This window comes from Ceratotherium simum, chromosome 23, assembly GCF_057802395.1.
Source record: "Ceratotherium simum simum isolate JZ-2026a chromosome 23, ASM5780239v1, whole genome shotgun sequence".
In the NCBI taxonomy this organism is placed as follows: Eukaryota; Metazoa; Chordata; class Mammalia; order Perissodactyla; family Rhinocerotidae; genus Ceratotherium; species Ceratotherium simum.
The window spans coordinates 4,087,071-4,114,839 of NC_141922.1; the positions used below are offsets into that span (position 1 = coordinate 4,087,071).

At 46.2% G+C, this 27,769-nt stretch overlaps 1 protein-coding gene across 2 annotated transcripts in view; it reads left to right on the plus strand.

Moving 5' to 3' along the window:
* The window catches only part of AGO2 (argonaute RISC catalytic component 2), a 121,264-nt gene that overhangs the window by 60,256 nt on the left and 33,239 nt on the right, over window positions 1-27,769 (plus strand). For both annotated transcript variants that reach the window (XM_087447408.1, XM_087447409.1), the window contains exons 3-10: window positions 10,975-11,095; window positions 19,626-19,807; window positions 21,889-22,025; window positions 22,898-23,032; window positions 23,844-23,931; window positions 25,297-25,444; window positions 26,306-26,425; window positions 26,584-26,706. In XM_087447408.1, the coding sequence (XP_087303534.1) occupies window positions 10,975-11,095; window positions 19,626-19,807; window positions 21,889-22,025; window positions 22,898-23,032; window positions 23,844-23,931; window positions 25,297-25,444; window positions 26,306-26,425; window positions 26,584-26,706 (1,054 nt within the window). The remainder of the gene's footprint in view (window positions 1-10,974; window positions 11,096-19,625; window positions 19,808-21,888; window positions 22,026-22,897; window positions 23,033-23,843; window positions 23,932-25,296; window positions 25,445-26,305; window positions 26,426-26,583; window positions 26,707-27,769) is intronic.

Genomic DNA, 27,769 nt, shown 5'->3' on the forward strand with positions numbered 1-27,769 from the left:
TATTTTTTTTGTGAGGAAGATCAGCCCTGAGCTAACATCCATGCCAATCCTCCTCTTTTTGCTGAGGAAGACTGGCTCTGAGCTAACATCTACTGCTAATCCTCCTCCTTTTTTTTTTTCCCCAAAGCCCCAGTAGATAGTTGTATGTCATATTTACACATTGTTCTAGTTGCCGTATGTGGGACGTGGCCTCAGCATGGCCGGATAAGCGGTGCGTTGGTGCACGCCTGGGATCCAAACCCGGGCCGCCGGTAGCAGAGCGCGAGCACTTAACCGCTAAACCACGGGGCCAGCCCTTCATACAGTTTAAAACATTTCCTCATTTTCCTTGTGAATTCTTCTTTAATCCATGGGTTTTTGTTTTGTTTTGTTTTTAAGAAATGTGTTGTTCAATTTTTAACTCTTTGGAGATTTTTTTTTTTGATACCTTTTTATTATTGATTGCTAATTTAATTCCTTTGTGGTTAGAGAACATACTCTGAAAGATTTCAGTCTTTTGAAACTTATTGGGACTTATTTTATGGTTAAGCATGTGATTTATCTTGTTAAACATTCCTCTTACACTTGAAAAGAAGGTGTACCTGGAGTTGTTGTGTATAGGGATCTATAAATATTAAATGGAGTTGGTTGATAGTATTGTTCCAGTCCTTTACAGGTGTACCTCTGAGATACTGCAGGTTCAATTCCAGACCACTGCAATAAAGCAAATATTGCAATAAAGCGCGTCACATGAATTTTTTGGTTTCCCAGTGCATATAAAAGTTATGTTTACGCTATACTATAGTCTGTTAAGTGTGCAGTAGCATTATGTCTAAAAAAACAATGTACATACTTTAATTAAAAAATACTTTATTGCTAAATAATGCTAGCCATCATCTGAGCCTTCAGTGAATCATAGTCTTTTTGCTGGTGGAGAGTCTTGTAAAAAACACAATATCTGCATTGAGACTGATTTTTTAAAAATTCGTTTCCTCTTCTTTTTTCAGTTTGGATAGTCTTTATTGATCTGCCTTCAAGATCACTTTGCCTGGTTTTCTTTTTTATTTTGTAGTGTCTAATCTTCAATGGTAATCATCCATTTTTTTTCATTTAGATATTGTACTTTTCAGTTATAGAATTTGCATTTGGTTCTTTTTTTATAGTTTACATTCTCTGCTGAGATTTCTCATCTGTTCACTCATTGTTGCCATCTTTTTCTTGATGACCTTGAATCTATTTCTAGTAATAGCATATTTATTGTAGCAGTCCTCATCTGCTAATTACAACATATGGATCATTTCAGGGTCTGTTTCTATTGACAGGCTTGACCTTGGATTACATGTCACCTTTTCTTTTCTTTTTTTTTAATAATTTTATTTATTTATTTTTCCCCCAAAGCCCCAGTAGATAGTTGTATGTCATAGCTGCACATCCTTCTAGTTGCTGTACGTGGGACGCGGCCTCAGCATGGCGGGAGAAGCGGTGCATCGGTGCGCGCCCGGGATCTGAACCCGGGCCGCCAGTAGTGGAGCGCGCGCACTTAACCACTAAGCCACGGGGCCGGCCCCCATGTCACCTTTTCTTGCTTATTCGCATGCATAGTAAATTTTTTTGTTGTTGAACATTATGTATGTTACATTTAGGGAGTTGGGCTTTCACTGTCTTCTCTGGTACCCTGCCCCACAAATTCTTACCTCTTCTGCAGCCCCAGACTCTGCTCCCTATCTCCCCAGAGCGACATGACTGCTGCTCGCTAGCCCTTCTTGCCCCCATTTTGTTGTTTGGAAACTGCTCCCAGGCAGAGTGAATGTGTGGTTTACCTATTGTGTTTCCCTTCCCTCAACAATCACACTCCTAAGCTGCCTGTTTTTCAATGCCAAAGACAGCTGTCTCATATTCTCTCTGGTTTTTTAGTTATTTAGGGTAGGAGGATAAGTCCAATATCAATTACTTTGTCATGGTCAGAAACAGAATTTTTAGTTGCAGTTTGATAACTCGGTTACCCAGTTTGTCCTGATGCCTTATAGAGTACTCTTTGATGTCATATTTTTTTTCCTGATCACAACCTTAGTAAGAGAAAGAATATTTGGGGATTCATTTCCCTTATCTATAAAACTAAATAGTTGGATTTACTCAATGTGACCAATATGCATTGGTCCAGACTTTTTAGAAGGTGATTTGGTGTGTATATTAAAATAAAAATAGTATGTACCCTTTGACCCCCCAATTCTACTTCTAAGTATTTATCCCAAAAGATATGTCTCCAGAGAGACAGTACTTGACAGTTATATGAGATCCTTTAAATATGTGCTTGTTAAAAAAAATGTGTTTCTGAACAAAAACTTTGGGCACAACTGGTTTAAACAGCTTTCTTTACTGAAGGTCTTCTGACTTTCAGTATGTCTTATATGCTTTGAGACTCTCCATAAGTGGGCTTGTTTGTTTTTGAATTTCCTTGGACAAAAACCTCTGTGAATCTAAGATTTGGGTATATTCTTAGAGCTGGAATGGAGGCGTGAAAAAGCATACACATTTTCTGGGCTTTTGGTTGGTATGGTGGCAGTTGGGCTCTTATTATGCCATCAGCCACAGTGTACAAGAAGCTTTCTTTTGTGGAAGGAGCCATGGCTAAGGCTTTGTCATCTGGCAACAGAAAACGGCTGGTGTTGATTAAAAGTTGATGTCTTTACCTGACGGTACTGCCACATTCCTGTTGTAGTTATACCTGTAAGGTTGTAAAGTTATCCAATATTGGAAATTGCCTCAAGTCTAACAGTAAGTAGCAAAAATGGAGCTTGAGCTGAATTTTTGTGGCCCAGACCAGCCCTAGCTGTCCCCCCTAGGTTAAATGTGTGTCTTCAGGGTTCTTCATTTTATTGTTAATTTTGATGGACTTTGCCTAAAGTCCAACCTCGAAATTATAGTCAATCAAAATAGGAAAGAAAAATGTTGGAAGTAAAGTTTTTTTGCTCGCAAAACCCATGTGCTAGCATTTTGACTTAGTCCCTCCCTCTTCCAACCATGCTACCAACCAGCCAACATTTATGAAACCTCCGCTCATGTGATAGGTGCTGCACCACTAGGGGACAAGGTAGGCACAGTTCCTGTCCCCAGTGGGGAAGAGAGAGTCAAACAGTGATTGGCAGTGCTCAGAGTCAGCGCAGGTAGAGGGAAGCTCAGAGTGGAACAGGAAGGCAGAAGAAGAGCACTAAGTTCGTGCTGTGGTCTCTCCCCTGGGAGCAACTCTGTCAGGAGAGTCGTTAACACCCCATCTCCTTACCTATTTCTCCTTCCACTGAAGTGTCTGTTAAAGCAAAGGCAGTGTCTTAATTCTGAGTTCCCAAAACCTTGTGCAGTGCACGTGGTAGACGTTTAATAAATTCAACCCTGGGACTTTGTGCAAGGCCAAGAGAAAAATGCCACCTACATTGGTGACGATGAGTCATTGTGAGTCGTAGCCAAATGTGCCCTCAATCTCTGACAGTACAATCGATCACCATTCGCTGAGTGGCTGCGTGGGAGGGATTCAGTATAAGGCAAGGTCCCTCTTCTCAGGATGCTTCCAGTATTGTTGTGGGCACAGAGAGGGTGACATAGAATAGCCAGTGCCCAGTGCTGGTCTAGGTCGTGTGGGCCTTGCCGCCAGCGCTGGGAAACCTAGCCGGTGGGTCGAAATTAGCAGCACTCTGCTCAGAAGCACAGGATGAGCTAGGGCCACAAGAAGAAGTGTGCTCCTTATCTTGCAACCGCCCTTGCCTTCTTGTTCCTCTTGAGCTCTGTCAAGTGGCCCCAGGAGAACACTGCAGAAGTGGTCGCTCTGTGCCTGGGGTGGGGGTGGGGGCTCAGTGCAGCATGACTGTGCCATTTGCGGCCTGCGTGTTTACTTTGGGCACTGTCCACTGAAGGGAGTGTACATTGGTTCAGACTTTTTAGAAGGTGGTTTGGTGTATATATTAAAATAAAAATAGTATATATACCCTTTCACTCACCAATTCTATTTCTGAGTTTTTATCCCAAAGAGATATATACAAGGATGTCTAATATTGTGATGGCAAAAAAGAAAGAAAGAAAAAAAAATCATCTATATGTCAACCAGTAGGGATGGTTAAATAAACATACTGTGGAGTACTGTGAAACTGTCAACAACAATTAAATGGAGCTTCACAGTATGAACACCAAGTCTGGAAACAGACGACTATGTTGTACGTGGTTTATTAATATTACGTTACGGTACATGATACAATAACATCTCTATTTCTAGACTTGATGGCCACTTTGTATACACTTACAAGGAAAGGTCTCAAAGACACATAGAGGGAAAATAGTAAGCTCCAGAACCATGTGTTTGATGCCATATGTTTAAGAAATAATAGTACACTGTATTTCTTTTTTGTGTACCTACTTATTTATGTAAATGTGTGCGTTTGAAAATGAAAAGGTTACTTCTGAGAAGAGTATTGAGATGAGGAGGTAGTCTAGACAGGCTTTCAGCATTATCTGTATTTGAAATTTACAATGAGAATGTATTAATGCAAAACCTCTGTAATTAGAAATTTAAAAAGAATGCATTTTTTAAAAGAGAAAACTTCCCAGAATTATGGCAAAAAGGCAAACAAGCTGCTAGGGAGTGTGTCAGCCTCTTTGGATTGGCAAACACGTTCCGATTACTACAAGGCAGTTTTACATCTTGCCACTACCACTTACCAGTGTGTGGCTTTGTGCCTCTCCGTCCTCATGTGTAAAGTGGAGAAGATAGTATCGACCTCCTAGGTTACTGTGAGGACTGAATGAGTTGTTCCTTGGGAAGTGCCTGGCAGAGAGTCAGTGCTGACATGTTTGCCATTGTCATCTCTACTCTACGTTTTAATATGCGGATCATTCTGTAAGATCCCAAGTACATAATGGGTCTGTAGAATGTGTGTCGATAGCCTTTTGGGGCTGTTGGCTTTTGAGTGCGGTCAGGAGTGTAGCCTGAGAATTACGTTTAGTAAAGATGTTCGTCCAGGAAGCCAAACTGCTGCAGTACAGGAACTTACTCGCCTGTGGTCAGACTTACTATAAAGAAGGAAGTAAATGCAGGGACTCAAGGAATAACACATCCCCACGTGTCCTCCCAGACATCTCTGAGCACTTGCTGAGGAGCAGCTAGTCAAGTCCCTGGGGCTGGATGGAGGGGGACAGGGAGTTAGTGTTCATTGGGTATGGAGCTTCCATTGGGGAATAAGAAGAAGTTCTGGAGATGGATGGCGTGATGGCTGTACAACAGTGTGAATGTACTTGATGCCACTGAACTGTATATGTAAAAATGATCGAAATGGCTAATTCTATGTTATTTATTTTACTACAGTTAAAACGGAGAGAGAGAGAGAGGAAGTGGGGAAGGGAAGAGGGAGAGAGGGGAGAAGGTAGGTGGGTCAGTCGCTAGACAGTCACGAGGAGTTGGTCTCTGTTAATGGAAGGAAGAGACCTCCATGTTTTAGAATTAGTTGCCATCCTGTCATAAAAATTAAGCAGTATGATCCCTATTTATGTTTTGCACAAGATGATACAAGATGATAGCACCTTTATTCCCATGAAAGTGGGCCATCGAGGCACAGGAGCAGTGCGTGCATAATGGGGGATGCTTTCTTTCAGTCTGTGGTGGCCAGGGTTGTGTACAACTGGTCACCTGAGCAGGATCGCTTTGTCTTCCATCAGGGTGATTCCTAGCTGTAGTGATTGAACAGCTTCCTTCTTTCAACGGATATTTACTGAGCCCCAGCTGTGTGCTATACTCTGCTGGGTTTTCCTGGGTAAGATGTGACTCCTGCCTCCGAAGAGCCCACAGTCTGATATGTGAGTGGAGTCATCATGCCAACAGTTGGATTCAATTTAGGATAATAAGCATTAGTATAGACAAACATTTCAAGTGGCATGGGCTCCATTTTATTGCTTTGAATACTAGGTTCCTGGTTGCCTCAGCACAAGTTTTTGAAAAGTGTGCTCTGTTCTCTCTCTTCTGCTACTTCTGTCATAAATGAAATGTCCGGGTGATCATGGGTCTTTTTCTGGGCTCTCTGTTCTGAGGTCTACTTGTCTATTCCTGCTGCAGCACCACACTGTCTCTATCGCTGTAGCTTTTATATGCCCACCTTATTCCTCTTCAAGAGTGTACTAGCTAGCCTTTGTCCTTCATATTTCCAGATACATTTTAGAATTAGTTTATTAAATTACATCACATAAAAATAAACCCCTCTGGATTTTTATTGGGATTGGAGGAATGGATTTGTTTGGGGAGAATTGGATATTTCAGTCCATGAATATGGTATATTAGTTGATTGTTTTGTTTTTTAACATCTTATGGTGTTTCCAACTCCCAAATAAAAGATTGTGTATGCCACTTGGAACTAGTTGTCCCCTATCCTTCATTCCCTACACATTTAACTCGGTAAATCCATTCTGCATTGTAACCTACTTACACTACTGCGTTTAGGAAGTACCACAGTGGTTTGGCTGCTCTTCTCCAATAGAGAGGAGCAGTAGAGGGTGGGGCTTTCCTTCTAGAAGCTGGGAGAAAGAGAAAGGGGAGGTTAATGTGCAGGGTTGCCGTTGATTCTGGAAACATGCGTGAAAACGTAGCAAGTGATTTGTTGATATTATGTTGCGTTGTACAGTAAAATAATTTAAATCTGTTTCCAAACATGACCATCCTGTATAGCCAAATCACTTAGAAATTCCTCTGCTGTTAGAAGAAACTTGTTTCAGAATGGCACAAGATTGTCTCATAGGAGAAGAAAAAATGTAACTCCATGTTTACTGCTAGAAACCAAAGCTTTGTGGGGAATCTTAATTTTATAGAGAGGTGGAGAGGATAGGGCAGCAGGTACACCTGTATACTTGGTTTTCCAGCCCTTTCCCACATTCCATTTCTGCATGAGACTGAGTTTCCAGGGGCTTTTTCACTGAAATAGGTTTATTTGATGATTGATTTTGCTGTTCTGGGCTCTTCATCCCCAAGCTCCTCCCTTCCCCCACCTCTCCCCCTGAAAGCATAAAATGAATGAATGAATGAACAAGCAAATGAATGAACAAAGACTTAGTACTGGGAAAGAATGTGTGCATTTGTTCAAGAAATATTTGTGGAGTGTCCACTGTGTGCTGGGCCCTGTAGTTACACAGATAAAAAAGCAAGGACTCGGTCTTCATGAAAGTTATAGTGTTTCTCTGTAGGTTCATCTGGGTTTTCGACAAATACAGTCCTAATGTCCACCAATAGTGGCAATTTTTTCTTCTTTACAATCCTTCTCCCTTTTTTTTTTACTCTATTGTGGTGACCATGGCCTACAGCCCAACATTGAACAGAAGTGGCAAGAGCAGCATCCTTGTTTTATTGCAAATCCCAGAGGGAAATCTCTACCAGATTAAGGACTTTTTTGTCTGTTCCTAGTTTGCTAATTTAAAAAAAAATTGTGAACGGATGTTGAATTTTATTAAATTCTTTTTTTCTACATCTTTGAGATTATCATAATTTAAAAATTTTTTACATTTGATTTTTAAAATATGTCGACTTTATTGAGATATAATTATATACAACAAAATGCATCCATTTTAGGTATACAGTTATATGAGCTTTAAAAAATGTATATACTCATGTAACAGCCACCTCAATCAAGGTGTCGTGCATTCTGATGACCCCAAAGCTCCTTCCTGCCCCTCTGCAGTTAATCTCCCCAGCCCCTGCCCTGAGGCACCCACTGAAGTCTCTCTGTCAAGGTAGATTAGTTTCTGCCTGTTAGAGAATTTCATATAAATAGAATCATGCAATATGTACTGCTTTGTATCTGGGTTCTTTCCCTGAGCATGTTTTTAAGACACAACCATTGTGTTGCCTGTACTTCGTACAATAGAATACCATCATTTGTCTGTTCACAGTTGATAGACGTTTGAGTGGTTTCCAGGTTGAGACTGTTATATACATTTGCATACAAGTGTTGATGTGGTTATGTGTTTTCATCTGTCTTGTGTAATTATCAGATATAGCAAGATGGTAAACATACCTTGATCTTTATAAGAAATGACCAAAATGTTTTTCTCCAAAGTGGTTGTATCATTTTATATTCTCAGCAGCAATGTGTGAGAGTTCATTGTCCTCGTCCCCCTGTTCCCTTTCACCAACCCTGGGTATGGTCAGTCGTAATTTTAGCCATTCTCGTGGGTGTGTGGTGGTATCTCTTGGTGGTTTTATTAGCATTTCCCTGATGACTAATGATGAGCATCTTTTCATGTGCTTATTGGCCATTTGTGTATCTTCTTTTGCAATGTGTCTGTTCAAATCTTTTACCCATTTTTTAAAGTTAGGTTGTTTGTTGTACTGAGTTGTAAGAGTTGTTTTTTTTTTTTAATATACTATGCCTACAAGTCCTTCGTCAGATATATGTGTGTGTGTTTTGAATATTGTCTCCCAGTCAGTGGCTTGCCTTTTCCTTTTCATAACAGTATCTTTTAAAGAGTAAAAGTTTTTAATTTTTTTTTTTTTTTTTTTTTTTTTTTGGTGAGGAGGATTGGCCGTGAGCTAACATCTGTGCCCATCTTCCTCTACTTTATATGTGGGACGCCTGCCACACCATGGCTTGCTAAGTGGTGCGTAGGTCTGCGCCCGGGATCTGAACCAGCGAACCCTGGGCCACCAAAGCAGAATATGTGAACTTAAGCACTATGCCACTGGACTGGCCCTAAAAGTTTTTAATTTTGATGAAATCCAATTTATTAATTTTTTCTTTTACGGTTCATACTGTTTATATTCTAAGGAATCTTTGTCGATTCCAAGGTTCATAAAGATTTTTTTCTGATGTTTTCTTCTAGAAGTTTTATAGCTTTAGCTTTTACTTTAAGTTTACAGTCTGTTTCACATCGTTTACTTTTATCATGTTAAACCTGAAGGTTCATTCTTGGTATCTGCCCAATGTTGACGCAATGTATTATTTTTAACATGTTGCTGGATGCCGTTTGTTAATACTTTGTTTCAGCATCTGTGTTTGTAAGTGAGATTGGCCCATGATCACCTTGTAGGGTTTTGAGATATAAGTTTTGCTGGCCTCATAAAATGAGTTGGGGCATGTGCCCTCTTAATTCTGTTCACAGTATATTTGAGTTTAGTTGGATGATTTGTTCTTTGAATGTGGGTGGAACTTCCCAGTGGAGCCATCTGGACCTTGAGTTGACAGAGAAGATGGGGCCTTGAAGCTTGCTTGGGGAGTAGTATATCTTTGGTGGCCCAGAGGAGCGTGTGGAGATGCAGGTGAGAGTACGCCCTGGCTCTGCTCAGGAACGGCAGAGATGGAGGTTGGAGCTGCACAGGCTGTCCTTGGGGCTTTATAACTGCCTGGGCTGTGGTCTCCCAGTTGGTGTCAGAGGCCTCATGTTTTCTTGGCGGAGCCATCATAAAAGATGTTGCCAAGAGGCGCTGTCTGCCCCAGGGACTCCCCAGGCAGTGGGTGTTTGGGGCAGGATTGGCTGGATCCCTAGAGACTCACCTCTTATGACTAGCACAGTTGAAGTTCTACTGGGTAAAGCCAGTTCAAATGAGGAACTCCTTTTTAGGCCAGCTTTCCTCATATGCTGGGAAAGGAATGGAATAAATTTCTGATTCTTGCTTCCTGAAAGATGATGGAGACTCTGCTCCAGAGAAAGACCCTTAGAGCAAAGCTGAGCTCAGATCTCACCCCCTGGGGGCAGTGTTTCCGATGTCCTTCCCCCGCCCCACCCCTGCTTCTTTCCCTGCTATCAGAATCCATCTCTACCTCTTTACCGAATCCCATGAGCTGCTGTTTCCTGTTAATGACTGAGATTTTGAGTCTCTAACCGTCTGTTTGCTATCAATCCTTTGCATGTTTCCCTTACCAGGACCTTTGAGGGCCAGGCACGCCTCCCAGCTTGTCCTATCTGTACTTTATTAGGCGCTTGTGTATAAGAGTCAGATATTTGGTGAATTGAATTGAAATGCCTCAAAAAACATCCCTAAATGCTGACAGAGATGTGCTAAGTGAGGCTCTCTTGGAGCAGAGACATGCAGAGAGGATGGGTGGGTGAGCGTTGCTCTTGCCTGAGCTTTGACGCCAGCAGGATGGTTGAGCTGTCTCTGGTCATTTGCAGAGCGTGTTTCTGTGTGCCTGTCTGCTGAGCTGTGGAGAGGTAGGCCGAGTGGGGCAAGAAGAGGCCCCAGGTGTACCCGGGGCTTACGGAGCACCACAGCAAAACAGTTTCTTTGTGTTCATTGAGATTCTGTTGCTGTAATGCCTGAGGAACAAACAGCACCAAAATCTTAGACGCTTACAACAGCAAATATCTGTTTCGTTCTCATGGCAATTGGGCTGTGGCTAGACTGTCCCAGCTGGGTCAGGCTGGACTTAGGCTTTGAGTCAAGTTCAGGGTCTTTGTTCTGGAGCCCAGACTGAAAGGGCAGCAGTACCCAGGGTGCGTTCTTACAGTGGATCATAGGAGCGCAGGAGGCGAAGCCAATCACACAGATCCCCTGAAGGCCTCTGCTTAGGTCACATTCTCAGACATTCCAGCAGCCAAAGCAAGGCCTGGGCCCGAGCCAGCACCTGATGTCAGTGGGGTGGGAATTATAACTGTGTGCATGGACCGGTGGCCCTGCAAAGTCACACAGCAAAGTGCATGGTATCTAATCCTACAGCTTCGGGAACAGTAATCCCATCCATTCTAGTCTTCTCTTCAGTGCCTCCAGGAAGTTCTGGAAGCATCTGTTGTCTGCTGTATGTAGCATGCACAGTGCCTGGCATGGAGGAACTTCTCTGATGTTTGACTCAATGAACAAGCATAAACCCACTGAAGGTTCTAGTTTGATTCTTTATAGAAGAAAGTTAAGAGTCATGCTACTAAAAGGAGTCACAGGTCTTATAAAATTGCTTATAAACCAATGTCAGAAGAATGTTGTCCTCGTATGCCATTTCTCTGATTTTATTGACATTTTGCTCAAACTCTGTCTTGTTTCAGGGAAATAGTGGAACATATGGTCCAGCACTTTAAAACACAGATCTTTGGGGATCGGAAACCAGTGTTTGATGGAAGAAAGAATCTCTATACAGCGATGCCCCTCCCAATTGGGAGGGATAAGGTAAATTCACAGAGATGTGTTTGGATTAAACAATGTGCAATGAAGTAAAATTCAAACATGTTGTAAAGTTAATTATTCCTTTTGTCACATACTAAATCATTTCACCTAGGAGGAAAGAACTGCTAATTAGCTATGTGCTTCATCCTGAGATCCATAAAAAACTACTTTTCGTGTGTTGTGGTTTTCAGTGATAGAGGGTTAAGTTGTCCAGGTTCAGAGATAGGAGTTGAGAACTTCTTGAAACCACTAAACTTAAATGTAAGATGCACGCATACACGCACGCACATGCCACACACCACCACCAGACAGGAGCCTGGATTATGTGGTGGGATTATAAAGACCTACGGAAAAGAATGTTCATATAGGTGTAGGTGTATGTGAAATGGCAGTAAAACAAAGCTAATACCTGCTGTAGCCAGTGATTCATCTGAAATAATAATCATGATAATTAGTCAACCTGGGAGTAGTGGTTGTTTTAAAATATCTCCTTTTCTTGTTGTGTTTATCCTTATCATGGCTTTATTTAAAAATTAATAAAATTTCTGCCTAGAAGTTGTTACTTCTTGGCATATTTTTTGACAAATGGGCTGCTCTAGGGTGATGATGGGTGTTATTTAGTAAAAGAAGAACAGAGACTCAGCTCAGAAATAATCTTTACACTTAAAGACTTAAAACAAAACAAAACCGTAGTAACTTAACAGCCATCCCAACGAGAACAAAAAAGCAGATTCCTTTTGAGAACGACCTACACAATAGCTTCTTAAACCCCCAGGTCCCCGAGCAGCAACACAGATCAGCATTTACAGGATCTCACACTGCTCTCTTGTGACCTGCAGGTTCTCTACAGGCATTCAGTTTTTTTGCTTTTGCGTTTTAATGATAATCTTTATTATTACTATTATTATTATTATTATTTTTTAGAGATCTAAATTAGGCCTGTTTATTTTCGTCTTTAGAAGAAAATTATTACTTATTTTTAAATACTCAGGTGTTCATGTGGGTTATGGTAACCAAATAGAGATAATATGATGAATCTAGATTTGGCTTTTAATTTTAGTTCTGCATCTGGAATCCAGTGGTGATGGGGAAGACAAAAACTTCCCTTGTCTTATTAGTCTTTCTTGACCACACTATTTACATGAGTCTTGAATGTGTCAGGCGTTTTCGGACTTCCCGTTTGCAATTCCCCTTTCTTCTTTTTCTTCTTCTTTTTTTTAATGAGAAGTTTCGCGTGCACAATATTATAATTCGACTTCTGTATACACTACAGCGTCCTCACCACCAAAGTCTAGTTTCCGTCTGTCACCATACAGTTGACCCCCTTCACCCATTTTGCCTCCCCCCGCCCCCTACCCTCTGGTAACCACCAGTTTGTTCTCTGTATCTGTGTGTTTGTTTTGTTTTGTTTGTTCGTTTATTTTGTGTGTTTTTCCTATTCCACATGTAAATCATGTAGTATTTGTCTTTCTCTGCTTTTTTAATGGCAATCTTGAAATGGCTAAGCTCCTTTTGCCCATTGGCTGGCCAGCAGGCCGGGTGATCTTAGTGCACGGCAGTATGGCTCGGAGTTGCCGTGTTCTGATAAGAGTGGGGTACATTAGGGCTGAGGGAAGGTGATAAGGGCTCTGTACCAACTGGTCTTTTGGTGATTCTGAGAGATAACAGTGGGGCATCGCTGGGTATTGCTGGGTGCGGGTGATTGACATCCATGTTCCGAATTAGAGGGAATCCTGGGACCATACGCCTGTCAGCTGAGTAGGATCACCCCTTGCAAATTAGCTTGCTGGGCATTTGAAATGTATTGATTATAAAGTTTGTGTTTAATTTGCACATTTGTTTTTGTTTAATGTTGTATAAGAAAAACGCGTGAGGAATTTATTCACAGTTTTGTCTGTATATATTTATAAGTAGACACTAGGAGGGGCATAGGAATATTTTTCCTTCAGAAGGGGTGGAGGAGTCAGTAGGGTATTCAAATTTGAAACATGTCGTTGTAGAAGTTATCACAGGCTCCAGGGTAAAAATAGATCTGATTCCAGTCCTTGCTTTGCGTTTACTCATGGTGGGACCTTAGGTAAGCCACTTGACCTTGCCAAGCCTCAACTGCTACACCTATAAAATGGGAAGATTGTGTAGAAACTGCCTCCCAGGGTCCTTGTGAGAACTAAATGAGTGAATATACCCCAAGAAGAGCTTCTCCACTTTTAGTGTGCTTCCCGCCTTCGTCCCTCTGTTAAAATGCAGGTTCTGGGGAATTTACATTTCTAACCAGCTCCCAGGTGATGTCCATGCTGCTGGTCCCAAATCATACTTTGAATTGTCAGGGTTTAAAGTTCTTAATTACAACACCTGGGACATATACACACTTAGCAGATACTAGTGGTTACTGTTACCAGTCTAAGGGATCTGTATCTGTCATCCTCACCCATGTTTCTCTGGGGTGCCCTCATGCCCACAGTAGCCCTTCATACCTACTGCCCAATACCTAGTGGCGACTCAGTGTCTCTTAAATTTAATCCCACCTATGCTTGTCCTTTTTTCAGATGAGCTTAGAGAACTTACCCAAAGCCACAGTGTTTGGTTAGCGTAGGGTCTCCTGATTGCAGACCAACCCTTCCACTCATTTTTAAGGTTCTGTCAAATATTCGTGATATGCAGAAATTAATCTCTTCCGTTTGATAGCTAATGTGATGTTACCCTTTCCTGTTCCCATACATTCACATCTTGTAGCAAAGTGTCATCTTTTCTTGTTGCTGTTTCTTTTAAATTTGCTCTTTTTTCTGGAAAGTACTTTTCTTTGTATCACGCTCACTTCTGTAGTAAGAGAGAAAATCCTTTAGTGTCCCGTTAACCCCATGTCTGCCAGTGGCTGGATGGGGGCTGCAGGTGGCTCTCAGCCCGGCTGGCACACAGAAAGTGTCCTGTGTCCCATGACCTTACTCAAGGAAGGCAGCTCTTGTTATCTACTCTTTTTTGGGTTTTTTTTGTTTTGTTTTGTTTTGTTTTGTGATGAAGATTAGCCCTGAGCTAACATCTGCTGCCAATTTTCCTCTTTTTGCTGAGGAAGATTGGCCCTGGGCTAACATCCGTGCCCATCTTCCTCTACTTCATATGTGGGATGCTGCCACAGCATGGCTTGATAAGCGATGCATAGGTCTGTACCAGGGATTTGAACCTGTGAACCTTGGGCTGCAGAAGCAGAGTACATGAACTTGACCTCTGTGCCACCGGGCTGGCCTCTTTTGTCATCTACTCTTAATTTTCCCTACTGAAATACTAACCCATCTGCCTTAATTCCAGCCCTTGTGTGGAAGGAGAGAGCCACTCCATTAGGGCTGAAAGACCCTGTGATCCAGGCCAATACCTCACTTTTCAGAATAGGAGACTGAGGAAGTTGTACAAGTTGCTCGCAATTTTGGACTTAACTCTTTGGTCCTCTTTAGCAGTAACATGACATGATTTGCAGGATTGTAATATGTCTCATTTGTTGTTTTGGCGCTGGGATCGGCCCTGGGCCTCCCCTTGTCAGCTCTGCAGCTTCCTGGAGCTACAGTCTCTCTCTGTTTATTCACAGAAGGTGTAAGTGCCTCCTTCCTAGAAGGAAGTGGCATGTTAGGCCAGATGCACAACTTGAATCCTTAACAGACCCTGCGTGGAAGGCATTCACTGTGGAGAACACCAATTGCACAATATTCGCTGCACAGTGCTCCTGCCTATTCACCCCGTGTCCCAGATTGGGCGTGCTGGGGCCACAAGCGCCCAGCTGGTGACTGCTGGCCTAAAATGAGAGATGTTGGGGCTTCTGAGCAGGGCAGTGGAGTTTCTGCACTTGGAGGGTCAGGAGGTTTGAGGGGAGGGCAGAGGTGATAGGGGGCAAGGAGCTATCCCTGGGGTCCCCTCCTTGGGTGGCACACAGGTAAAGGGTCTGCTCAGCCTTATCTGCTCTTCTTTGGGATCATCCTTCTGCCTTTTGGGGCTGAGGGTCCTTCCAGTGAAGCGCAGCATTTGTCAAGATGCCTTGAACCCAGCCGGCCCGGGTCAGAGGCGCTCAGCAAGTGTTGCTTACACCTAACAGCAGCCACTTGCTGTACCTGCTGGCTTCACCTGCCAGGAGTGACTGAATTCCCAGTAAGACTGTGGTTTTTGTCCAACATAATTTGGAGGGGCAACAATTTGCTTTTTGAAGATATTCATTCCTGTGCAAAGTCACAGAAGGCCTTCAATATCAGCTCCCTGTGCACATTTAAAACAAGATGTGACCTGCATGTCCCCTTCTGGAAAGGGCCCATGGCATGGGGCCTGGCAGCTGTGGTCCTGGCACGGGGTCTCGCTACAGGCCCTGGGGAGGGCCTGCTCAGGGTCTGGACGAGTGCAGTGGCCCCATGGCCCTGCCAGCGCTGTCACTCCTTCCTTAGGAACAGATGGCAGCCAGAGTATGGGGCCTCGTCCCGCACAACAGCCGTTTTGGACAAGAAAACCCTATTGAAACACAGCTGCTTTTCTGTGCGTTCTCTCCTAACTCCGTACACAGTTTCTTCATGTTCTTTACAGGCTGTTTTCCTTTCCTGTGCTTCCCAGCTGTGTAGGCGCCACAACAGGGCTTTTCCCATTACAGTTCTAATTCTGTCACCCTGGTGCCTTTCAAACAAAGGGTGTTGAGTGTGTGGCTGTGGTCTGTCCGTGAGATTGAATTTCACAGCTGTCTCTCCGCTTTCCAGGCCCTGGACTGGTGCCGTTTGCTGATACTTTGGTTGTCCATGTGGAGGAGGTGGCAGTTGTAGCATTCTGGTGTCACAGGCAGCTTCGTACGGGTGCTGGCATCCTGGGTTGGCACACGCACTCTGTGCGGCAGGCGGGCTGCCCTCTTGTCCCATATGTACAGACAGGGAGCCTGATGGAGCCACCTGCCCGTGGTGAGACCACAGGAGGTTACAGAACTGGGAGCCACCACGTCCTGTGGACCTCCAGTGAGTGGCCTTTGGATGCTGCGTTATTGGGACCAAGAGCTTTAGGCTGTTCAGAGATTGAAGCATCTTGGTCTGTGGACCAACTCTGCTGGCCAGTAGCCCAGACAGACATGAGGACTGTTCTCAGGCTTGTATCACAGCTGACACCCAGTGCCACCCTGCCCGTGTGATGTGACATTTCAGTTGAAATCTCCATTATCCCTAAGCTATTAGGTAGGTGTACCAGTCAGCGTCTCAAGACACTATGCCTGGCAGAGAACACTGTAGAGCCTAGGATTTCTTCTGTTCCCCTTTTATGGGGGCCAAGAGGAGGCTGGACTAGAATCTATTTAAAAATATAAGTATCTTTTGCTAAAGGAAATACACCCTTCTGAATCTCTCCTCAGTTTGACTGTAGAGGCATTTTTGAAGGATGACATTAACAAGCATCTAAGTAGTTACCAATTCACAGAATTGTTCTTTAGTTACACTAGGTTTACGCTGTTGGATAGAGTTGTACGCGATTAGGCTTCAGGTGCCTACTGTGGAGGTTGGTGTGTAATGTGGAAGTTAGCATGGTGGTTCCCATTGATGTTCCACCTCCCACCTGTTCGCCGTGTCCTTGGCATGCCATTTCTGAACAGGTGGACCTACCTTCTCCCTGCTGACATTGGAGCCAGGTCTCTGTTGGTCCACACTGAGACCCTCCTCCCCACGCCCAGCCAAGCCACAGGCCATGGTCACATCGAGGCTCCATGTACTTTTCTGGAATCAGAGTGTTGGAGGTGGACACTCGCCTCTTACTGCTGCGTGACCTCAGCAACTCGTTCACCCTCTCTGGACCTCAGTTTCCCTAACTGAAAGTAAACACAGGCACGAGGGAGGCGGGAATGATAGGTTATTGGGTGAGTTGCGTAGTGCCTGCCACTTTATTAGTACTATGTTAAAAGCTAGCCTTTAGTTATTATTACTTTGATATGACTTACTTAAATTTTTATTATGAAATACAGTAAACAAAAAAATATGAAAAGAACAGTAGTGAAAAAAACGTCCGTGTACCCACCATCCAGGCCGAAACGTTCCCTCCTCCCACCCCCGAACCCGCCTCGGTGCTCCCCGATTGCGTTGCCTCCTCCCCTCCCCCACACACTGTCCTGATGACTCAGGTTAAATTGACCCTTTGCTCATTGGTTTTATCAGCAGTGTGTGTCCCTAATGCATGTTTTGTTCTAAAAGGAGTTGTACTGTGGTGTCCTTGTGTGGCTTGCTTCTTGTACTCGCTATTAGATACTTGAAATCCCTCCATCTTGAAGAATCTGTTCCTTGTTCACTGTGGTCTCCTCCCTTGGATGGACCTTGGCCGTGTTCAGTTTGGGGCCCTCAGGCATGGCGGTGCTCTAAGTGCTGTTGGGCGCATGGGCCTGTGCTACAGCATGCCTGGATAAAAAGGATGCGTCTACCGGGGCACAGATGTGCAGGCGACTTCCAGGCAGTCTGACTGCTGCTCTGGTCATGTTCGAACGAGGTGTAGCAAGTGCGTGAGGGAAGGAGCTCCTTGGGAGCTGAGGATGAGCAGACAGGAGTTGAGTACAGGCTTGCTAAATGAGCGAGGGAGTGAGTGAGTGAGTGAATGAAGGTGCCTGGTGTGGTCCAAATGCTTGACCTGGGACGGGATAGCTGGGTAGGAGTTTGCTGGGTGCCTGAGCAGGGAGGGCATCCAGGCAGGTGGCGCAGAAGCAGTGGGATAGAACCCCCTTCCTTCTGAGACTGGGAGGCTCAGGGGACCTGAGTAGGGTGGACGGTGAGGCTGGGCATGTGTGATGTGGCTGTGCATCTGTGTTGTGTTGCCCTGAGCGTGGCAGCCCCCAGGCCTGAGCTGAGGCTCTCCCGGCCCCCTGTCATCCTGGGCTGAGTGGAAGAGCTTTAGTGTCAGCCCTGCCAGGATCCCAGTCCCGCCTCTGCCCTTTCATAGCTGTGTGGCCTTTGGCTGGACTTGCAGCCTGAACATTTGTGTTTTTATGTATAAAAAGTGGTGAATAAAGTCTCCCTTACTGGGATTTTTGGACATTTAAGGATAAAGTATCTATAATCCATGACCTGTCAAGTAGACATTCCATAAACATTGGGAAGTATTATCAGCAAATACCGAAATTGCTTCAGTCACCAACTGAGTGGGGTTTGTGTATGCCATAAGTTCAGGAGGTATTCATCAGTTACAGTGTAATAATTTAACTACAGGGTTTTAAGTGGTGGAGTGAAGTGATCGGGTAAAGGTGGGTCTGGACATCATGTGGAACAAGGTAGTGGGGTGAGGGGTGATTCAGAGACTGGGAGGAGGAGAGAGAGAAATGGATTCGTTGTTTACTTCTAGGATTGAATCAATAGGGCACGCTGTTGACCACTGTCCAATACACGGGCAACTAGCCACACATGGCTATGTAAATTTAGATTCACTAAAAGTTAATAAAGCAAAAAATTCACTTTTCATTCCCACTGGCCACATTGCAAGTGCTCAGTGACCACATGTGGCCAGTGCCTACCATCCCAGGCAGCAGAGGAAGAGATCATTTCCATTATCACAGAAGGTTCTCTTGGACAGGGCTGTTACAGACCATGGAGCACTATAATATGGTAAATATTCTGAGGTTTTGCTAAGAATTTTAACTTCTTCCCAGGAATTCTAATTGGTCTTGTGGTATTTGAAGCTGTTTTCTCTGTCATTCTGTCCCTGGCGATGCCAGTCCTGCAGCATTTCCTGCGCCCTGACAGGGCACAGACAGTAGGACAGCTTCGCGGAATGCGTGTGTGGGGAGAGCCCAGCGTGTGACGTCCCCGCCGCCCACAGTCTTCATGCAAATACTGTGATCTTCCCCCATTTTATTGTAAATGTGTTAATCAGACAGAAAAGGCAAAGGAATTGTAGGATGCCTGCCCATCTAGATGCTACATTTGTTAGCATTTTGCTCTGTTAGTTTACCACATGTCTGTTCTGAGAAGACTTTTTGTTTGTGATTTATTCACTGCAAAACTAGCTTATGGAATCTTAAGGGACCCAGAAAATGGGAACCCCCAGACCCACTACAGCTTTCTCAGTTCCGTTGGGGAAACAGTGAGCTGCCCACGCCCCCTTCCTCTGTCCCAGGAGCAGCCTCAGCCTGTGCCTCCCACTCCCACCCCCACCCCCGTCACTGACCCCATCCCCTTCCTCTTCCTGGAGCGCCCTCCTCAGAGAGGCCAACCCGGTCCCCCAGGCTGAGCAGCTGCTGTACGGCTTCGCCCCCTCTGGCATTGCCTCCTCAGGATACCGTCTCTTGCCACTTGCCTCTCCTGGCTACTGCTGTGTATAGGACCGGGCACAGAGTAAGCACTAGATATCTGTGGAAGGAAGAGATGCCCAGGTCCGACTTCAGTCACTGGGCTGGTGGGCTTAAGGGGTGTCCACACACCCACACATATGTGGTCGATAAAGGACTGACTGAATTTCTCTAACCCAGGAATGTTCTGGAAGCTGACCCACTGCCTTCAACCCCCAATAGCTTCTTAAGAGGGAAGGGTAAATAACCATGTGCTCTGGTCCCTCACAGGTGGAGCTGGAGGTCACGTTGCCAGGAGAAGGGAAAGATCGCATCTTCAAGGTGTCCATCAAGTGGGTGTCCTGTGTGAGCTTACAGGCATTACATGATGCACTTTCGGGGCGGCTGCCCAGCGTCCCCTTTGAGACGATCCAGGCCTTGGATGTGGTCATGAGGCATTTGCCATCCATGAGGTGAGGACCAAAGAACCAGAAGCATCTGATTCTGACCCTGAGCATAACCTGGAGAATATGAGATCTCTGTCCGAGGAGGAGCTGATTCTTGGAGTCAGAGTGATGATGGTCATGTGGATTTCTATGATGAAAATAGTAGCAGTGCTAACATGGAAAAAAATTTAATATAAAAATAAATCACCAGAATTCTCAACCTAGCGCAAAAAGATTACCTCCCTGTCTTTGTGCACACTGGCGCATTGTTTTGTCACTCAGCCCAATATTGTGAGCGCTGTTCCGTTTCTCTGTCGCCTTCACACTTGGGCCTTGTACCAGTAGACTCGTATTCCAAGTACCATGCTTGACTGAGCTCCCACTATATGGAGGAGCCTCTCGGGACTGTAGGTGACACCGTGGAGGCCTCAGACTTTTGTGTTATTCTGTGGGATTGCTTTCCTACCACGTATCACCATGCTTCAGCTCGCTGGGGCAGAGGGTAGGTGGACACGTCAGCAGCTGGTGATGTGCCAGATGGCTGGGCAGAGGGCTGCACTGACCCCTGTGTGACAGCCATGGGTGACAAGGCCAGTTCACCACACCCAGACCTCGGGTTTCTGACCCAGGACGCCTGTTCCTTCCACACTCATGGCACGCAGTAGGGCTTCGGGAACTGTGTGAATGAACAAGCGAAAGAAGGAAAACCTAAAACTCAAACAAACCTCCACCTTGAGTTCTCCCAGTACTGACCAGAACTCTGCGGTTCGAGGGGAAAGTGAGGCTTCCTTTGTCCCTTCGTATGTGTAAGAGAAGGTGCCATGAGGCACCGTGTTAGAGTTTAAAGGGGGCCCTGAGTTCTCAGTCTTCAGACTTGGGCGGGGGTGACCAAATACAGGGCAGGCTGTCACTCCTGGCAGGGCTCCTCCCTCGGCCCCCAGCATATAATCTGTCACTGCTTGGAACTTTTGATGGGAGGAAGGCAGGTGGGTTCAAAAAAAAAAATCTAGAAAGATGATGGCCAAACTGTTGTTTTAAATGAATAGCAAGAATTATTGGGTTTTTATTTTCTGAATTCCTTTGAATTAATTACCATGATACTTTTATAATCAGGAGGAAAGTCAACTTTTCGCTTTGGAAAAATAAGAGAAAAAGGGGCAGGATTAACACATCTAAGGGGGAAAGTGAAAAGGGCCGTCTACATGGTCTGATTGATAATGTGGCCTGCAGGTGGATAATGTCACTGCTAAACGGCGTGTCTTCCCTTTGGAATCCTTAGTGATGTTGTGTCCTGGGTGACCAGGCACCGTTGGTGCCATTGCCTGGAGAATGTGTCTGCTTCACTCACGTGGCCTCTGACCCTCAGCACACTGTCAATAACTGGCCCTGGAGGGTGTGTGAATCTTCTCACACATCCACCTCACTGTCCCGCCACACGAGGTCCAAGCTGCTCACCTCTCACTCCCCGTATGTAAAGCCTCTCCATCAAGGGAGCTGAGAGAAACAGGGACTGGATGCCTGGGTGCTGCATCTTAGTGTGGTCCCCAAGGCCTGAGCCAGGCCAGTCCAGCTGCTTCCGCTGATCGTGGTTGGCATGCGGCAGATGCTCCTTGCATCTGCACTTGCACACGCAAGACAGATGTGAAGTGCTGTGCACAGATACATGTACGAGAGGATGAAGAGTAAGCATTAAGGCATCAAGGGGAGAGGAGGGTCGGGGCTCCTCCATGTGCTCGATGCCCGGTGCAGCCAGAGCCTGTCCTGGCAGCCATGTGTCCCTGAGTGGGAAGCACGGCGCGGGGGAGCCTGGCTCACAGAAAGTTCTCCCCGCGTCTCCACCATGTGTGATGCATTTAAACCTCTCTCGCTGTTCCTACAGCGAAGACATGCGTCCCCAAGGCTGCACTTTACACTGTGTCCCCCACAGTCAGCTGTGGACACAGGTGGAGTGCAGTTGAGTAACAGCAGCTTTAAATGGAGAAAAGGGCAGAATTATCGATGAATGTGAGTGTTAGCCTGCCTGATTGACATGGGTGAACAGTGAACATGGACTCAGCCTGTTCTTTCTCAAAGATGCGCCTGGTCAGACGAGGGGTCTCTTGTTTCAGGTACACCCCCGTGGGCCGCTCCTTCTTTACCGCCTCCGAGGGCTGCTCCAACCCTCTTGGCGGGGGCCGAGAAGTGTGGTTTGGCTTCCATCAGTCCGTCCGACCTTCTCTTTGGAAAATGATGCTAAATATTGACGGTAAGCAAAGCCCCGGTCTTTACTGTGGAGTTGAGTTGCGGGCTTGTGGAAGGGCCAAGACCTTGGGGAGGGCCTGTGCGGCCGGCTGCAAACAGGGCTTCTGTCAGAGCCAGAGATGCTGCGTCACGCCGGGCCTGCCTCGCTTGTTGGGTCGGGCAGTGGTTCTCAGACTTGACCGTCAGACCCACCTGCAGGGCCCACTCCAGAGACTGTGGGGGCCTGAGGTGGGCCTGGGGATCTGCATCTCTAACAAGTTCCCTGATGCTTCTGCTGGTGTACACTGGGGCAGGATCGAGTTTTCTTGGGGGGCTGATGAATGGACTCCCACTGCTAGGTCCCCTTTGTCTCACGTGTTCGTTTTCAGCCTGGTTGGCACGAGCACAGGGTAGCTGATTAGGTGTCAGCCCAGTCTGTCGCCTTCTGGCTGGTCTTCTTCAGGTTTGGGGGTCTCTTGGGAAATTCTCTGCTGCTTCTCAGTGTTGAGGCACACAGGGAATGGTAAACTAGAAAGATCTAGACCAGAAGGGAGTCAGAAAATCCAGGGCTTGTCTTGATCATCATCTGTTGGGTTTTTTAAAACCCAGTTTTATTCCTGGAGGGTGACTTTATCTCTAGACTCTACCAACCGTACTGTTGTCCCTGACTGGAGGGAGTGTCAGCAGCCCGTGACCAGGCACGAACCCCCCTCTGGCTCTGTCCCATCTCTGAGGCCTGAGGGTGAACTCTGCGGACAGTGAGACCGGAGGCCAGACATGCCATCCCTGGCCCACAGCAGGCACTCCAGGCTGTTGGGGGCTTGGCCGTGGAAAGGGCATCATTGAGCCGACCTTGGTCATTGTTTTGCTTTTGTATCTTTCTTTTCCCACCTACAGTCTCAGCAACAGCGTTTTATAAGGCACAGCCAGTGATCGAGTTTGTTTGTGAAGTTTTGGATTTTAAAAGTATTGAAGAGCAACAAAAACCTCTGACAGATTCCCAAAGGGTGAAGTTTACCAAAGAAATCAAAGGTAACTCACTGCCCGATGCGTCCTCACCACACATCGTGAGTTCTTGCTCCTGCACGTGTTTCTGAGGGGGGCGGAGGCAGCAGGAGAAGTGAGCCATCAGATGCATTAAACCCATTTCACAGAGTGGGAATAATAATGTTCTAAATAAATGACTTTCTGGGTGGGGTGAGGAGCAGGTCGGTGAGCCAGCAATGTCCGAGTCATGGATGGTAGGACCGGAGGGCAGCAGCATGGTTATGATCACTGTCTCGTGACGTTCTCGAACTGGAGGCGAGTTCTCGTTCCTGTCATTTAACCCTCACAAGCCTGGCCATGTCTGTACCCACTGAAGCTGATTTCCACTCAAGGAAATGCAGTCTAGGGTCCGTGACCTGGCTCGGGTCCTCTGCCCGTCACTGGAGAATTGGCAGGCACCATCGCGTTCTCCACGCCCCTCTGCACCTGTCCTTTTCTGAGGGCATTCTAAAGGCCATCAGCAGTACTCGTTGCTAAAAATAATCCTCAAAGAAGCACAGAAAGCCGTGCTGGCAGACGCCGTGCTCTCAACTGAGCCCACATAGTCTCCCTTATGTTTAAGAACAGTGTCCTGACTCCAGCTTTGGCATTTCTGGGACGGAAGGCATCCCTGTGGGTGAGATGGGCCCAGCCCAAGTGTCACCTCCCTCTCAGGGCAAGAGAGCCCTGCAGCTGCTCCAGAATGCCCTCGATGTGGGTCTGTAGGTGCGGTTCCTGTAAAAACTGATCTGAAAGTGGGCGTTGAGCTCCAGGGATGAGTCTTGGACGCTGAAGCCCAGCTGTTCTGTGTTGCCAGGTCTAAAGGTGGAGATAACGCACTGTGGGCAGATGAAGAGGAAGTACCGAGTCTGCAATGTGACCCGGCGGCCCGCCAGTCACCAAACGTAAACGGCCTTCTTTTCAAACTCATATCAGCTCTGACCTTCACTGTCACTCAGATGTCCAAACTCTGGAGCAGTGACTCTTCTGGAAAGGACTTTTATTCTAGTTGTGAAATTCCAAAACTATACCTTTGGCTCAGTCAGTTCCAAACTTCACCTAATGAAATAAAATAATGAAATTCCACCTGTATGGGAGGGGAGGGGAGGGGAAGGTGGCTCCCTGTCGATTTTCATTCTTTAATTTTATAGGCAAGAGAATGGTCTTTTTTGTTTGCTTTCCAATCCTCAGTGCTGAGGGTGGTCCTGGAGGGAGTGGGGATCATTAGATGAGGCCCAGATTTACAGGCACAGCCCAACCCAGGCTGATACTGGGCATCTGTCTTGTGCTGTATCCTCTGCTGTTACTTCATGAACAGTTTGGGATCCAAATCCATGAAATAACTAGCCTGGCCACAAGGATACAGTGCTGTCTTAGGTTGTCTGTGTTCATTTGGGAGGAAAAGTAATATATTTGGCCCCTGCACCACACCTTGAGGTCCCCTGGGTCCAGTGAGGACTCATTTGTTTCTTTCATGGTCATTCCGTAGAAAAGGCCTGCTCTGTCGCTGGGCACTGGGGATACCAAGATGCCCAGCGCCCTGTTGAGCAGGAGGGTGAGATAAGCCTGTGTGCTGGTCTCTATGATCTCCTCCCACTGGTCAGAGTCTACAAGGATTGCCCAGCAGGCTGGGCAGAGCAAGGGAGTTGGCAGACATCTCCTGCCCTGACCCGGCACGGAGGCCCACCCACCTGTGCGTGCAGGACACCACCACGTTCTCCCATCCCTACACACAGGCTTCTCCTGCCGTAGCTCACCCACGTGTTAGCTGTGGATGCCCAAGCAGACCTGGCTGTCCCTTTCTTTAGCCTGTCCTGGAAGGTTTCAGGTTCTCTGGGTCGGGCACTTGGAGCACTCAGCCTGTAAACGACTTTCAGAGTCAGTCACGGTCCGTGGTCAGCTGGAAAGTGAACAGGCCTTTCTTCATTTGCCCTGAATCCCTTACATGTACTGTAGCCACAGTGTGTCGTTTGTAATTATTGCATATTGTAGGCATGTAAATATTTTTTATTTCTTAACTCCAGAGATAAAACAAAAGTTTAGGGACTCAGGAATATTCCATATAACCCAGAGGGTGCGATTTGGTTTTGATCCCTGGGAGGTGCTTTGAAGATTTGCTCCCCACGCATCACCCTACACCTTCTTCAGCCTTCAGAAAGCAGACCCATGAGAGCAGCCCTGGGTGAGCAGGTGTCTGCAGGGCTCTGCTGCCTGTCCCCTGGGGGGACCCTGGGGAGCTCTGGGCCTGAGCCACCTCTTTGCTTCCCTAGATTCCCGCTGCAGCAAGAGAGCGGGCAGACGGTGGAGTGCACAGTGGCCCAGTACTTCAAGGACAGGCACAAGCTGGTTCTGCGCTACCCCCACCTCCCATGTTTACAAGTCGGACAGGAGCAGAAACACACCTACCTTCCCCTAGAGGCAAGTCCCACCTCCCTCGCGTCTCTGTGGGCTGGTAGAACTTCTGTGGGTAGGGGGCTGTGTAGCCTAGACAAATGGCGAGGGCCCCAGTCAGCACCCAAATTTGGTCATCCCTGCCACTGTGGGACCTTGGACAGGTTAATGGATGCCGTCTAGCCTCAGTTTCCCCATTAATAAGATGGGCTTGATAACTCATAGGATTCATATGAAGTTTGAGAGCATGGGACCTGCTGGGCACAGAGTAGAAAGTGCTCAGAAAATATACTCTTTCTTTCTTCTTTTCTTGTCTAAAATTCACTTCTTGTTTGAAAAATCCTCACCTTGGAAAAGATCAAATGCTGAAACTAAGACACAAGTTTTTTTTTCTGTTAGTGTTTTCAATTCTTGGTTCTGGTCCAATTACTCAAACATCTAAGGCCAGGTTTTTCCCATGCCATGGTCCAGAAGGTAGACTTCCTTTCCATCAGCACACAGCTTTATACTCCCATGTTCTGAGGACAGAGAGTCCACAAAACCCAGCGTCAGGACACCGACCTGCTGTGCTGGTGGGTGGTCTCAGAGGCTATGCTTTCTTTTACCAGTGCACTTCCTGACTCGTGTTTCTGCTATGCTGGGTTTACTTAGTGGGGGATTTCTCTTGTCAACCAAAGGGCTGTGGAGCAGCCCTGCAGGTATGCCATTCCTTGTGGATTTCAGGAACAGCCACCCCCACTGGTATTTGTGGGGCGTTTGACAGTTTACACACAAGGAATAGATGTGTCATAGGCAGAGCCAGGACACTAGTCCTCGTGCTCGGCCTCAGACCTGCACCAGCTGCCTGAGCACTGCTGCTGACGCCGTGTTTGTGCATCTTCTTTGTAGGTCTGTAACATAGTGGCAGGACAGAGATGTATAAAAAAGTTGACCGACAATCAGACCTCAACCATGATCAGAGCAACTGCCAGGTCAGCACCCGATCGGCAAGAAGAGATCAGCAAACTGGTGAGTGTCACATCCTCAGGGCCAGTCCTAGGGTGGGGGTACCCTCGGGAATCCAGTGCCCAGGACAGGGAACTCCTAATGCTTTGGACAGACATGGCTTCTAGAAAGAAGCAAAGACCACCTCTGACTCTGTGCCTTTTCTTTCTTCCATTTTCAAGATGAGAAGTGCAAGTTTTAACACAGATCCTTATGTTCGTGAATTTGGAATCATGGTCAAAGATGAGATGACAGATGTGACTGGGCGGGTCCTCCAGCCACCCTCCATCCTCTACGGGGGCCGGGTACGTGGAAGGCTGGGCCAGCAGAGTGTCTTGTGGGTGTTTGGAGCGTGTGTCTGCAAGTTGATGGTAGAGCTGCAGCATTTGACCCCTTTCAGGTTGGAACCAGCACCAGAGGTGTAGACCATGGTCAAGGTAAAGGACTCTTTCTCCTCTCCTCTGAACCTGTGACAGTTACAGGGCTTTGCAAAGGGCTGGCTTTCCTTGGACCTCTGTAAAGATTGCCCAGGGATTATCACGTATTTTTTTCACCCTTTCTTATGGAAATAGCATATTAAATACACTCTGTGCCGTGCTTTTTTTTTACTTGGTATTTTCTCTTAGAGCCCTTAGACATCTTGGCGATGATTCCATATGGATGTGACAGTGGCTCCTTCTTTTTGACTGTTGCATGGGTGCCCTGTCCCAGCAGTGGGCATGGGAGTGCTCCCCGTTTTCTGAAGGAGGACTTCAGAGCAGGGCCTCTTGGCTCCTTCTCAGCTCACATGTGCACCTACTATGCCCAGACACTGCAAACAAGCCGCTTTTTAACCCCCCTGGCAACCCTAGGAGGAAGGGCATTTGAATCCCTTTCACAAGTGAAGAGATGGCCAGAAAGAGGGCGAGATTCACGTGGCCGTTACGTGGTAAAACCAAGATTGCAGATGCAGTGTTTTTTCATTGCCCCTGCACTCATCTGTTTCATCAACTTTCCATCTCTTGGTAAAGAAAGGAGTGGTCTCGAAAACAAAACAGCTCTTGTAATCTAACCTTGCAAAAATATTAGAATTGTAGGGATTAAAAATTTATAATTCTTCTACATGAACAGATTTCTTCGGATCTCTGAAATATTTTAATGGGAACAAACATTCCTCATCACCTGCCCTACCCATTGTCCACTGTTAGAGCAAAACTTTAAATGTCTCCCAGGGGACATTTGGCAGTGTCTGGAGACTGGCATCTGGTGGGCAAAGAGTGCTAACATCCTGTGTGCACAGGACAGCCCCCTGACCATCATCCAGCCCAGATGTCGGGAGTGCTAAGGGTGAGAGACACATGTACAGTCAGAGCCTGTTTTTATTAAAAC